The 13692-nt window shown below is 41.0% G+C and overlaps 1 protein-coding gene across 1 annotated transcript in view; it reads right to left on the reverse strand.

Annotated features, from left to right (window-relative positions):
• Positions 1-2848: 2848 nt before the first annotated feature.
• Positions 2849-13692, reverse strand: part of Gucy2f (guanylate cyclase 2F, retinal) — an 81281-nt gene continuing 70437 nt past the window's right edge. Inside the window, exons 15-18 of the mRNA XM_036175380.1 lie at positions 11551-11649; positions 8468-8562; positions 3032-3120; positions 2849-2936 (exon numbers count right to left, since the gene is read on the reverse strand). Of these exons, the coding sequence (XP_036031273.1) occupies positions 2849-2936; positions 3032-3120; positions 8468-8562; positions 11551-11649 (371 nt within the window). The remainder of the gene's footprint in view (positions 2937-3031; positions 3121-8467; positions 8563-11550; positions 11650-13692) is intronic.

Raw genomic sequence — 13692 nt, forward strand, 5'->3', positions numbered from 1 at the left:
TTGGCATGGATACAGGATTTACTTTTCACAAATATTGAACAAAGGAGGAAGAAAAATATACAGGTAGTTTTTAATTTGCTAATGAATAATTAGACTGTGGAATATGGAATACTTTCACCCATAGAAACTATGAGATTATATGTCTACAATGCTCAGATTTCTATCCAATCTTAAAAGGCTGATACAGCCCATGTGGAGCTCTAACCTAACTCTCCTTCTGAAAGCAGAAGGCTAGGAAGCTTTTCGCCCAGTCTTTAAGTCTAAAGTATCTTCAAGGAAAAGGTTTTAAAAAGGTGGAGTGAAAACTGATTTTCCCATCTTCACACTCATTTAACCCATCTCCCAGGGATCCATTGTACTCTCATTCTTCCAAACCTGCCTCTGTGACTCCATTCTTCACAACTGACAACTTCCATAATTCTCCCTATCCCTATCAAAATGAAACTCTCAGGTCCTCCTAAACTAAAGTTCCTCTTCATTATGATAAATATGGAAGATTAATTGCTTTTTACTCTGCAAAGGTACATCCATGGATAAAAGAAGTGGCTCATCAGTCTCAAATTCACCACAGTTAGTGGAACAGGAACTGTGAGGAAGGGAAGTGAAAAAGCAGGTTTGGGAAGCCATTAGTATTTAGGGATACAATACCTATCAGGCAGCCCCTGTAACCAATCTGTCAAAGCTGTGCCCTCTTTCCTAATATCTTTCCTTCTACAGTGTCTGACTAACCACACAGGGCTTGATCAAAGTTTGTTTTCCCTTAATAGTGCCAATGATGTTGGCAGCAGGTCAGAACATTCATAGGTATTATGAGTCTTTTGTACATTGAGTCTATTTCAATAAGAATCAGCCTGCAAATTCACAGAAATTTGCAAATATTCTGGAGTAAGTGATCTCATTGGGTGGCATTAATGCGGGGTATTTAATGAGAAATAAATGAGGTACTTGGGAATTCTTGGGTTTAGGTTAAGCTTTCTGAAATTTGTTAAGGGTGCTGCTCTTTCTAGAGACTTTGTGATTTTTCACAGGCCACCAAGGTCAGAATGGGCAATTAATGTTATAATTAAAGCACAAATACAAATGAAGCCAGGATCAGAGGTTGAATGCCCTCCTGGGCCAATGGTTTCAATGTTTCGTATAGCCACAGTCCTGGCTAGCTGCCGAGGGTCCAATGAGTAAGTTTTGTGTACAGCCTAAGCTGTATCTAAAGCCGGAAGACCACCAAGAACACAGCAGTGACAGTGAGGCAGCTGCACTATGTTCTGCTGCAATGTCCAACACATTTTTAGGAATAGGCGGGTTCTTCTACAATTCCTTCTATGTCTGCTTGACTCTTTCCATGGGGGAGGGGTGTCTTTCCTACAGTGAGATGGGGGAGAGGGGGAAGAGGAGGGGGACAGAGAAAAATAAGGGAGAAAGAGAAAGATCGAATCGATGACTGGCAGTACTCTTGTTTCCCTACTCATAGGAAAGAATGTTTCTGGAGTTGGATGACTGTGTGTCCCAGCTGCTTATCTGCTTATGCTGGTCAGCAGGGAAGAACAAAGCCAGACCACAGGTGGCAGAGAATCAGGAGGTGGTACTGAAAGGCCAACAGCAATTGCTTGAGAAACAGAACAGTTTTGACTAGTACATAGTACTAATGATTGTTGCAAAAATGAAGATGCACTGTGCTTTGCTTAAGAGGGAACCACTCACAGACCGTTGACAAAGCTAGCATGAGAGTAGGTGTTAGGTGGGTGCCTTTTGTAGATTTTGCTAGAATTGTGATTATTCTGGACCATGCTAGAAAGCAAGTGACCGGGAGTGTACAGAGATACTTGACTGTTTTTCTTTGAATCTTCTGCTATCTGTTGACTTCTGTGACTTCCTAAAGATACGTGGAGAAGGAAACGTGCTTTAGGACCAAAGTTTCTTTCCACAGAAGAGAGAAGAAGAAATGAATACACAGGAGGCGAGTGCACTTGTAATCCCAATGCTGGGCAAGCAGAGACAGGAAATTTCCTGGGGCTTGCTGGCCAGCAAGTCTAGCTGAAATGGCAAGCTCCAGGTTCAGTGAGAGACCCTGTCACAAAATAGAAAGTGAAGAAGACAGCCAAATCAGCCATCAACCACTGGCATCCACAAGCACATGTGATTGTCGCAAAAATGAAGTCACAAAAATTTACAGATATCGGAAGATTCTGTAGATGATACAGCTATCAGAAGATGTGGAATATAAGGAACCAGTAGGTCCCTCAGTTATAATTATGTAGTCATAATTATTTTGCTGTTGCTCCTACAAAGCCATCTCATCTTAGCAGAGAAAAGGGAATGAGACTTTATCCTGAATCCAAGCCAATGGATAGGTAACCTTATTTGCTTAGCAATTCCACCCATGGAAAAGATCAAGCAGTGCCTCCAGAGGAAATGACATAAATATCCCCTTCAATATAACCATTCCAATGTATCCCACGAAACCGAGGATATTTCTGTGTTGCCTAGATAGATGTATCTACAGACCTGCAGTGACTAACCATATGGCACAGGTGCTCAACAATGAGAGACAGGTGCACCTGCCTGATAACTGTATAAAAAGGCCATAGCTGTTAGCATTCAAACATGTGATCAATGTAGAAGACAAGGAGTTCCCGAGCCATGGCAGCCAATATCCCTCTAGTATAACTTACTCTGCAACAGGCCTCTCCACAATAAGGTTTTTGCCCAACTCAGTGGAGCTTGGAAGTTCCCCAGCTACACTACCTTCTGCCAAAAGAATACAGTCTGAGGCTGGCACACATGCCAAAGGGAGCCGCAGCTTGGGAAATCTGGCAAGATTTTGTGCCCTGTTTTCTCACTGGCCATTACCTTATGGCTTGTTTTGCACCAACTGCCTTTCTGCTTTTCTTCTTTGAAATGCTGCAATCTCTGCTGGTTGCAAGCCATGGCCCACTTGCCTGCAGGCAGGAGACACCAAAATAGGTATAAAGAGAGTATGCCTGATTGGGGCAGAGGAAAACTGATCGCATGATTAAGTCTGAATTCCACTTACCCATCTTTGCCCACGGGAGGAGGTACAGGAAGAGGTTTCGTGAAACCTTTTTTTCCAGTAAGCCAGAAGGTCTCTTCTGTGCCTTTGCCCTTATTGAAAATACAGACAACCTTACACCACAGAAGAGTCAATTTTTCTAAAAGCATCCTTTGGTCAGTAGGGTACAAGCATTCATTTCAGCTCAGAAATAGTCTCTGTTCTCCCAGTGTCAACATTCCTTGTACCTATTTTTCTATATGGCTTCCTCACCATATTCACCTGAGGCAAGACAAGCTCCAGATTCAAAGTGAACACCATATTAAGCTACATTCAGATGTTCTATGTACTCACCACTAGACAGTTCCATCTTCAGCAACATGTGGATTTCTTACTTCAAAGCAAGCAAACATCTGATGGTCAACTGAAAGTGCTATCTATTATTTTGGCCCTGATCTTTTGGCATTAAGCAAGCCACTGTCTTGTCCTTCTAGAGTATATGAATGCAGATTATACTTTCCCCTTGCTCTACAATCCAACAATTTGTATAAAAACCCAGAAGAGAATGTAAATGTCGTCTACAACTTCACTTTTAAGCCCAGGGTGTCTTGATTGCTGTGAGAAGTCTATGTTTCTGCAGCATAGTTTTTCTTTCTGACAGGGGATTCCTCTAGGTAGGTTAAGACTCCAAGGATGCTCTCATTTACAGGCAAATTGGTTGGCTGTCAAGAATCACAGATTAACAAGCAGTGGTGGCACATGCCTCTAATCCCAGCATTTGGGAGGCAGAGGCAGGCAGATCTCTAAATTCAAGGCCAGCCTGGTCTACAGAGTGAGTTCCAGGATAGTCAGGGATATGCAGTGAGACCCTGTCTCAAAGGGAAAAAAAGAATCGCAAACCTTCAAAGAGAAAGATCATAAATTCATGCTAGTCACCAGCAGACTATGTCTCTGATGACCCTGAAACTCCTCCCTCTATTCTTTCCCCCACTTTTCTAGTAAACCTTTCACTTAATGTGCTTCTCTCTCCTCCTTTCACTTATTTTTTGCCTGTCTTCTCATTTCCTCCACTTCATGAGAAACAAAGTGTTTATTTAGACAGAAAGTCGCATATATTCTTTCCTTAATAATAATGGCAATAGCCATATACAAATTAGGATATATAATTAAAGAGTCTCCAAGCAGTCTGCAAATATTTGGTTCAAACAAACCCACCATGAGGCAAATAGAAAAAGAATACTCCAAAGCCCAAGTTCTATTAACTGACAACCATGTAATTCACTTTCACATAGTAGGACTGTTTGATGCTACTCTGTTTTCTGAAGAGAAAAATAAAGACAAGAATATACTCTATCACTCATTCTTGTATTTGTATATCCTTCCTATACCACAGTTTTGAATTTAAAAAAATGGTTCTCTCCTTAAGCATGTCACAGAATAGTTAACAAAAAACAACTAGCAGGCCACCTTTTCTGAAACATTAGGCACTATTTGTCTACTTCCCTGTCACTTCCATCATGGTACTTAGTGAAATGCCTTATAGAACAGAGTTGTTGAGTAAATGAGCAGACAGTTCCATTAACTGCAATTCCTAACTTTTGAGCACTTACAATTCTTACAAGGTTCATATTGTTAGAACTCAAACTTAAGGACTCAACTCTTAGCCATATGTAACTGTCTCTCTTGAGATCTACAAGCCACTAGGACAGCACGTTAATTTCCAAAGAAACTTTGTGAATGCCAAGTTTATGGGTGAGTCCCGGGTCACTCTGGAATGCCCAAACTAATGCTTGCAAAAGATGATGGGAGTGTTACAGGCTCAGGCCACTGTCCAAAACAAAGAGTATGCAAAGAAGCTCCCAGGGTTCCTTGAGATGTTGAAGCTCATCCAAGCTGATTCTTGGAATCCTGGCTCCCTGTTTAAACACCAACTTCCACTATTGAAGACAGGAAGAAAGGGAAAAACAACCAAAGCCAGGAGCAAACTCTCTGGCCCAAAATCAATCCCTAGGAAGTCCCAGAGGATGCCCCACCCCCACACCATGTGCATGTCAGATAACAGCGTCTTGCTTTGGCATGACACTGTTAAGATGCTTTTCACGTCTCCTGTCTTACTTATTCTTTATAGAGGCTCTTGAAGGTATTTGTATTATCAGTCTCATTCTACAAATTGGGACACTGAAGTCCATGACATTAAACGGCTCATTAATAAGCAAGCATAACAGACTTGAAGAACCCAAGTCTTCCAGACTACAAATTGTTAAAGCCTTTCCCTCCACACTACATGGTTTCTTCAATATATTGGAGTCACGGGGCATATTTAGAAGCTAAAAGTCAACTCTTATGATCTTTTTTGTGTGTATGTGGAGCTGAGGATCGAACCCAGGGCCTTGCTCTTGCTAGGAAAGCATTCTACCACTGAGCTAAATCCCCAATCCCAAACTCTTAGGATCTTGAAGGTTGTGAGACTAATGAGCTTCCTGGTAATCTTAGGTAAGAACACATCTCTATGTAGGTAAACAGAAACACAGCAAGGATGGAGTTACTTGTCTGATGTCATGCAGTGATTAGAGAACAGACCTTCATAAGCCTAACAATATTATTTCTTCATTTCTTAGTTCATCTGCATGTGTGTGTGTGTGTGAGTGTGAGTGTGTGTGTGTGAGTGTGTGCATGTATATGTGTCTACGTGTCTGTGTGTGTTATGGATTAAGAGGTGTAAAAAAGATTGGAGAAGAAAAATCACAAGACAATGCTAATATTTATATACCAGAGAGCCAAATACTACTTAATCCCAGAAATTAGAGACAAAGTCTAAAAGCGTCAACCTCTAGCAATGAAAACATACATTTGCTGAGAGCAATAGTTTCGGGAAATCTTTTCAGAATGAAAGTTTATATTTAAAAAAAACTCTGAAGAATGGAACTGATAAGCTATGATATGTACAAAATTTCATGAGAACAGTGACCAAAGTAAACTCAGCTGATTGAACAGGTAATAAAAATGACCTAGAGTTTTATAAAGCTATCAGGAGAAAAATACTGAAAAAGCAGAACTGGCTGGTTAAGCATTGGTAAACTTGTTGCCAATATAATTCAGCAGGGAGTTAAGTGGGCATGGAGCTTACTCTCCCGATCAGTCAAGCTTGTCATCTCTAAATGAGTCCATTCCCAAGCTACCTCATCTTCCTCATTTTGGTCTCTTTCTTTTTATACCCACCCAATCACTATGAGTACCCAATGTAATTATTATATTCTATGCTTTTGCCCAATCTAAGCCACTGCCTGTATTCCATTAAGGCAAACAACATAGAAAAAAAAGTCATCACTTCAGTGAAGGAAATAACTAAAGGAAGAGCATTGCTACTGGATCTAAAGGTTGAGGCCGTGTTTGTAGCCATCATCTTTGAAATCACAGCTGGCTGGTCCATACACGTGGTCTTTCTTCCCCCAAGTACTAGTGCAACTTTTGCTTGCAACAACAGAGTGGATGAGAGATCAAATCTTTTTTTTTTTTTTCGCTTCTGTTTTTTGAGACATGGTTTTCTCTGTGTAGTTTTGGTGCCTGTCCTGGATCTCACTCTGTAGACCAAGCTGGCCTCAAACTCACAGAGATCCGCCTGACTCTGCTTCTTGAGTGCTGGGATTAAAGGTGTGCACCACCGCCATCTGGCGAGAGGGCAAAATCTTGAATTAAGACATTCTGAAACGTAGTAGCATCTGATACATGCATGTATTACCTGTCTCTAATACAGTAGAAACCTCCTTTGCCCAACTCTTACTATACAGTATGTAATTTCTGACTCTCCTGGAGAAGGAAATGGAATGAACAAAAACAAACAAACAAACAAAGCCTTTCCTATGTTGTCCCTTCTCTTTGTGTCTTCTCTTCTTTCCTTTCAATATTCCCCCTTTCCTCTTCACTTTCAACCCTGCCCTCTTAATGTCTCTTCTTCATGAGGCTCCGGCCACCCTAAAAACCAAGGCCCAGTGAGGCGTGTAAAAAACACTCCTTCTTCATGCTTGTTATAGCATCTTCCAAAATTCCCAGGGATTGGGCAACGTTCAGGTTGCAAGAGGCTGCTTTGAAGTTAAACCTCATTTCTCATTTGTGTACTTGAAACTCCTAAAGAGTTGACTGCTCCTGTCTAGAATCTGTAGAGGGGGGAGAAAAAAACACCATGGGACTAGGGCCAGTTTTTCTCTTTTTCGTTTTCAAAGGTGAGAGCTCTTCAGTTCTCCGGCTTTTCGGTGAAATTTCTGTACCCAGCAATAGGAGGAAAGTGCTTCAGCCTTTGTCCCTCCCTCCTGGGAAATGACAGAGTGTACAGGAGAATCAGATTTGCTGCCCAAGTAATAGCCCTAGTCCCTGCCTGCCATTGTGTGAGTCCTCTGCAGAAGTGATGAAAAGCCTCTGTCCCCTCATAAGTGAGGCATCCCACCTACCAGAAGATATTAAAGAGCTATTGGAAGAGCTGAACTAACACGAGGTAGACAAAGAGGGGGTCAATGAGAGTTAGGCCTTCCAATCTTTAACTCCTTAAATCTAATTACATGGAAGTCACCACCACCATTCATGAATGACAGAAAGAAATGCTCGTCTTTTGCTTTTCCCTAAGAATAATCACTTAACAATCATCTTCATATACCATGGTGTCATGGAAGCAGATCAGGCTTATTGAGATATGGCCTGGTTCTAAGAAGGCAAATGACTATGTGACTCTGTCAAAAGGCTTCACCTTTCTAGGTTTTGATTCCTTTCCTGAAACGGAGCAAGTTAGATCATCAGAACAGATCCCTGGCATCTCCTACATTTAGGTCCACAAGATGAGAGAGATAAGGAAAATTCAGTGGAAATTCCAAAAGAGAGATTGGATTATCTTAGTGCCAAATTCCAGTTCAAATAATAGCCTCAACAGACAAGAAGTATGTTATTAAATGATTGTCTTTCATGGAAACAAACTGTGCCCCCATCCCCAACCCTTCCAGTGCTCCTGGCCTTGGAGAAACACCTGTGTATATAATGGGCCAATGATGTGACTGAAAGTCAAAAAGGGTAGATATTGAGTGAGCTAAAAGAAAAATCTAAATTCAACAATACTGTGACTATGCTCAGCAGTGCCAAAGAGCAAATAAAACAGAAGTTAGACAATCAAAATAATAGCATAACTCATTAGTAAACCAAATCTGGACAGTGCTTTTGATTAGAAAGATAGAACTTACAGTGTCTGGGGGAAAAAAGCAGAAAGATTTTCAATTCTCCCACACCCCATTAAAGGTTAATATTTCAAAAAGAAAACAATGAAGCACAAGACAGCCTCAAATGGAACTCGAGAATCTGCCCAACTTGCAGCTCCATGTCTCAGACTCCCTCCCAAGTGAGCTTTCTCAACAGACTGTGACCTCTCGAGACACAGGTGTGTCCAAGGGGTTTGGTTCCCCAAACAAAAGGTCATTATACCTTGAGCTCCGTTCTTCCACGAAGCTCTACTTCATAGCCTTCACCCAGAGTTTGAAGAATTGTTACCGTGCTGAGACTGACATGAATTCGGTACGCTGTAAATGAAGGGGTAAAATCCATGAGACGTTAACAATGTAGTGAATGTCCCCGCTTCAGAGTACACAAACCTCTCAGAAAAGTGGAGAGAGAGAGAGAGAGAGAGAGAGAGAGAGAGAGAGAGAGAGAGAGAGAGAGAGAGAGAGCTTTAGTCCTACTTAAATAAAAGGAGGACTGATGACGTCATCAAAGACGGCATTAGTAATAGCACCTCTCAGCCTCTTGAGACACTGTCTCACATGAAAGGTCATGGAACAGCAAGGAGTCAATTTGACTCAAAGGTTGAGATGGAGAAAGCAGCAAGCACCACTGTGCTCTCCACTACAATGTAACTTCCGCTGAGGGAAGTGTGACTTCAGCAGCACGGTGCACCGGCTGTTATTAAGGCTGAATTATCCAGACCTATAATAACCCTCCTTCAGAATAAAAGCTGTCTTTTCCAAAATGGGTGCACTTACAGCCATTCTTAGTATTATCATATTTAAAACATCAGTGGGAAATAGCCTGAGATTTCTGTCAATCAATATTTTGTGGGCATCAGACATGCCCCTTTTTATGGACAGTGTGTGCTTCCAGATATAAATGTGCACGGATATATTCTTTTGTAGTCTTGGATTCCAATATGTGACAGGAGCTTTACATTGGGGAACTAGATCTTTAAAAATAGATTGAGGGCTAAACTGTAATTCTTTACTGAAGATGAACCGCTTGCTTGCTCCCTGAGACAAGGTCCCTGAGCCTCCTGATAACTGTTACTATACGGCCAGACACCTTGTTGAGATTGAGTCTTAAGGAAAACTCCAAGAGCTGCTCTCATATGTACTCGCAGAAGCGGTCCATCTAGAATCTGGTTATGATCTGACTAGGAAGGCATGGCTGAAAAGAACAAGAAATCTGTATCATGTATTTTCATAGAGACTTCCCTTTTCTTAACAGCGCGCTACTATTGTTTGCCTTTCTCACTGAATCACATTCATCCAAAGCCTCTGTTTCAGAAAAAGGTTCTGTTTCTAAAAGCCACATTCCTGACTAGTGTATTCATTCCACTAGGTGCCATCCGACTGGCATCTGATCTTCAGGAAGTCGGGTGATCCTGCTTATGGGGGGACTATAGCTCAAAAGGCAGTTGATTTCAACCACTGCCTAACTATGTGATAAGGACCACTCTAAAGTCCCTAATCACTCCCATTCAAGAATCCCAGTCTATTTAACTGGATGTGAAGGAGATACTGATGAAATTGACTTTTTTTTATTAAGACGGTTGTTACACGTCCCAGTGTCACATCCAACATGAGGTCAGAGGCTACCTCTTATCAGACCCTCACTCAGTGGCGGGGCTTACTGCCATACTCAGTTCACAGACTTTAGAAAAGCACACTAACCGGGTTCAGGAGCACAGAGGTCACACAAACATGCTTCTTTGTGTCCCATACAATGCCGTCCTTGCAAAGCCAGGGCTTACTAAACACTTACTGTGGATGATTCAGTGCATCCATTTTCTCTTTGTGCCTGATGACTAGACAAGATGCTACCTAAATCTCAGCATTCAATTTTTGCTCTCAGCTCTCTATTTCCAAAGTGAGATGTGTGGAGTTTTCCCTAGTGCATACAAGAATATGACCTCAGCCTTCTCTGAGCTTACATCAGTTCTAAGCATTGTGCCAAACCTGCATTGCAGTTCCATGATCACTTTAACTTCATCGTGGGTTGCACTTCAAGCACAAAGTCATATGCAAAGTCATATTCACAGAGTGGTTCCTGGAGGACTACTTCCATGGCTTCTGCCATATCTGTGGAGATTTAAAGACTTTCCCAGATGCCAGACAGTTTATCCTGCAAACACTTCCTAAGTTCTGTGGTGCCTCTTAATCATGGCTGCACAGGCTAGATAGGCTAAGACTAGATCCATTGTATAAACCTGTTTCTGTACATGAATGATGCGGAGTGGGGTCACACAGGGCACCACCTGCTGTGTTACAGGCCACCATATCATCAAGGACTAGTTTCAGAATGTTGCTGAAGCTGAAGAAGAGCTTGCCTTGCCTAGTAGCTGCCAGCACCAGGACTGCTGATGGTTTAAATGATTGCTTTCTTTCACTTAAAAATCCATGAAAACTGTATATAGGATTTAATGCTGTTCCATATGTTTTCCTTATAATAACATTTGACATGATATAAATAAAATAAAATAAAATAAAATAAAATAAAAAAATAACATTAACCATGATATAAATAAAAAGACATATTGTGGTACTGACCATACCTCCATAGAGGCAGTGAGCAACTAAGAAACCAATAAAGCATCTTGCCCACAAAAACCAACAATGACAGAATCATTTGTAGTCTTATTTGCAAAGAAAGGAAGAAGTAGTAGAATCTTTGCTACTGTGATCATTTTGAAGGAAGGAGGAGTTTTATGTGCAGGCAAGTTGGAATTAATTATTTTGGAATTCCAAGTTCCTTAGATTGAAGGATTATTACTAGCTAACTTCTATGGGTTTATTTGATAAAGCCAGAAACTCCTGGGGTCCTAACTAGTTCAAAACATTGGACTAAAGCAGCAAATAACAGCAGCCAGCTGGGAGGCAGCTGGCTCATGTGCCTTTACAAACTAGTTGAAAACTGAAAATGTCAGTCTCTTACCTACTTCTTTTCTCTACATGACTCCTTCACACCTAACAAGCTAGCCAATTCTTTCTTTTGCCCAAATGACTTTTTTAAGTTGTTTTGATCAAAGTGACTGGCTGTTTCAGTGTCACTTAGCTACAGCTCTATTTCTAGAACAGGATAGGTACATGTTCAGTCCAACATCACCCCCTACTGGTTTGCCATTAGAGACCAGAGAAATGTGTGCTAAGTCCTAATCATCTTGAATTATCTTTCCTTTTTCTTTAAAACACCGAGTACCCCCATTTTCTTCTTCCCCCTTGAAGAACCACTTTCCTAATCACAAGATGGTCCCACCCTGTCCATCTACATATACTCACGAAGCCCAGTTGATTCCATTCGTGAAGCTGTGTTTACAGTGTCTCCAAACAAGCAGTATCTGGGCATGGTGAGGCCCACCACTCCAGCAACAACAGGCCCTATTAAACAGCAGGAGAGTGGGGATAGAGTCAACAGGTATGTAAGCAACACTACTAGAAAAGACACACAAGCAGGGCAGGGTCAGCTTTGTAGAAGAACCAAAGTTGCCATTAAACCAATCTAGAAATCTAAAGGAAGACTGATGATTGAATAATGAACTCTAGTCTACAAGAAAGCAAATTTACTATGCTCCAAACATGACTACCTTTCTGATTTACACCTCTATTGTAGCAACATTTTTACTCAAAATGACGATATCTGCCAACAACGAAAAATAAACATCAGGATCAAACCAGAAAAGCCTGAACAAGGACTCAGGATTCAAACGGGTTTGTTGCAAAGAGAAAATGTGACTGTTTATTGTGCCTTAGGGTTGGAAGAATCTTGTAAGTCTATCTCCCAACTGTGTCTACAAAGAGAATTATTGCTCAGACAATCAGAAAATGTGTAAACAAGTAGAGCTGACTTTCCATTATCTGTGCTAGTAGTGTGGAAGAACAGTGTGCAGAGATAATCTAAAATTATTTTCCATTTGTTCTTGCAGGAATTTTTGTTCTTACACTATTATGGCCGTGTTACATGTTCAAGATAACTGAAAAAAAAAAAAAAACACTCAGAAGGCAGACAGAAAAATGAGCTCAACAGTCTACTGAAAGTCCCCTAGCCTTACCTTTCTGATTTTTTATTTTTCTATGTTTAAAATTGCCAGCATTATATTTTTTCTGTTTACTACATTAAAGGCATTATTTTTGTTTTCAAGGGTTCTTTCTGCTGTGAATAAGAGAAAACCAGAACTAAAACTATGTATATTTTCATTTTAATTCATTTCTTTCTTTTTAACAGCATCTAATTGGGTATCATGGCAAGCACTATGGGAGTCAAAAAGAAATAATATATGGCCTACATTATACCAGATATTCACATCTGAATGAAGAGAAGAGACTACCAAGCAGGAGACAAGCCAGGCAATGTGGCTGAGGCCAAGCAAATTGTACAGACAGAAGAACTGGAGCCATTTAGAAGGTGAAGAGTCATAAGGAAGAAGGTTCCTGTGGGCAAGATTTTCCCAGACTCTTGGAAGGTAAGTAGGATTCAGTTACAGGGGAAAGAGACATAAATGAAAGGATTGTGATTGAGACTTCAGCATGCATGGTCTTTTCGGAAGTTCTTGGAGAAGGCATTCTTCCAGCTCAGGCATCTGGGGAGAAACTACAGATAAGTTTGGGTTAAATGAGTTAGTTGTACAAAATGTAGTCCTTAGCCCACTAGAGAATTTTGAGCAAAGGTTATATGCAGAATATTCTTTGTCTTTTTTTCTTCTCTGGTCAGTGTATTGGATGCATTGAAGGAGAAGTGGATAACCCTATAGAAAAGCTATTAGTCATCTGATGTGCTGAAACCAATAGAAGGCATTGGAAAGGAGGTGATGGTGGAAAGTAGGCAGCCAACGTGGGGACCTGAAAGACAGACATTATGAGAAGAGAACCAACAGGCTTGTTGGCTATCTGATTGATGACCATGACTAAACTGGCATGGGGCTCTAGGTTTGTGTTCATTCATTGGAAAAGACAGTTTGAAAATTTAAATACATTACATTTGGAATAATTATGAATTGCCAAACGGCAGTGGCACACGGCTTTAATCCCAGCATTCAGGAGGCAGAGCTAGGTGGATCTCTGTGAGTTAGAGGGCAGCCTGGTCTACAGAGTGAGATCTAGGACAGACACCAAAACTATGCAGAGAAACTCTGTCTCGAAAAACCAAGAAGAAAAAAGAAAAAAAGAAAGAATTAGGAACCACCCAAACTGAGGTACACTTAGGACACTGCAGCACAAATGAGGACAGAGATTTTCTTTGGAGAGAGGGTGAGCAGCTGCTATAGTCAATGAAAAATATAAATAAGATATGGCCCCTGCTGCCAAAGAGCTTAAAGTCTAATGAGGTACAGATGAGACAATGTGATAATTGTGGGAAGGTTGAATAGAGAGAGGCGAGCATGGAAGCAATATGGTGTTATTAAAGTGATCGATCCAGGAAGGAGA

Source organism: Onychomys torridus, chromosome X (genome assembly GCF_903995425.1).
Source record: "Onychomys torridus chromosome X, mOncTor1.1, whole genome shotgun sequence".
In the NCBI taxonomy this organism is placed as follows: Eukaryota; Metazoa; Chordata; class Mammalia; order Rodentia; family Cricetidae; genus Onychomys; species Onychomys torridus.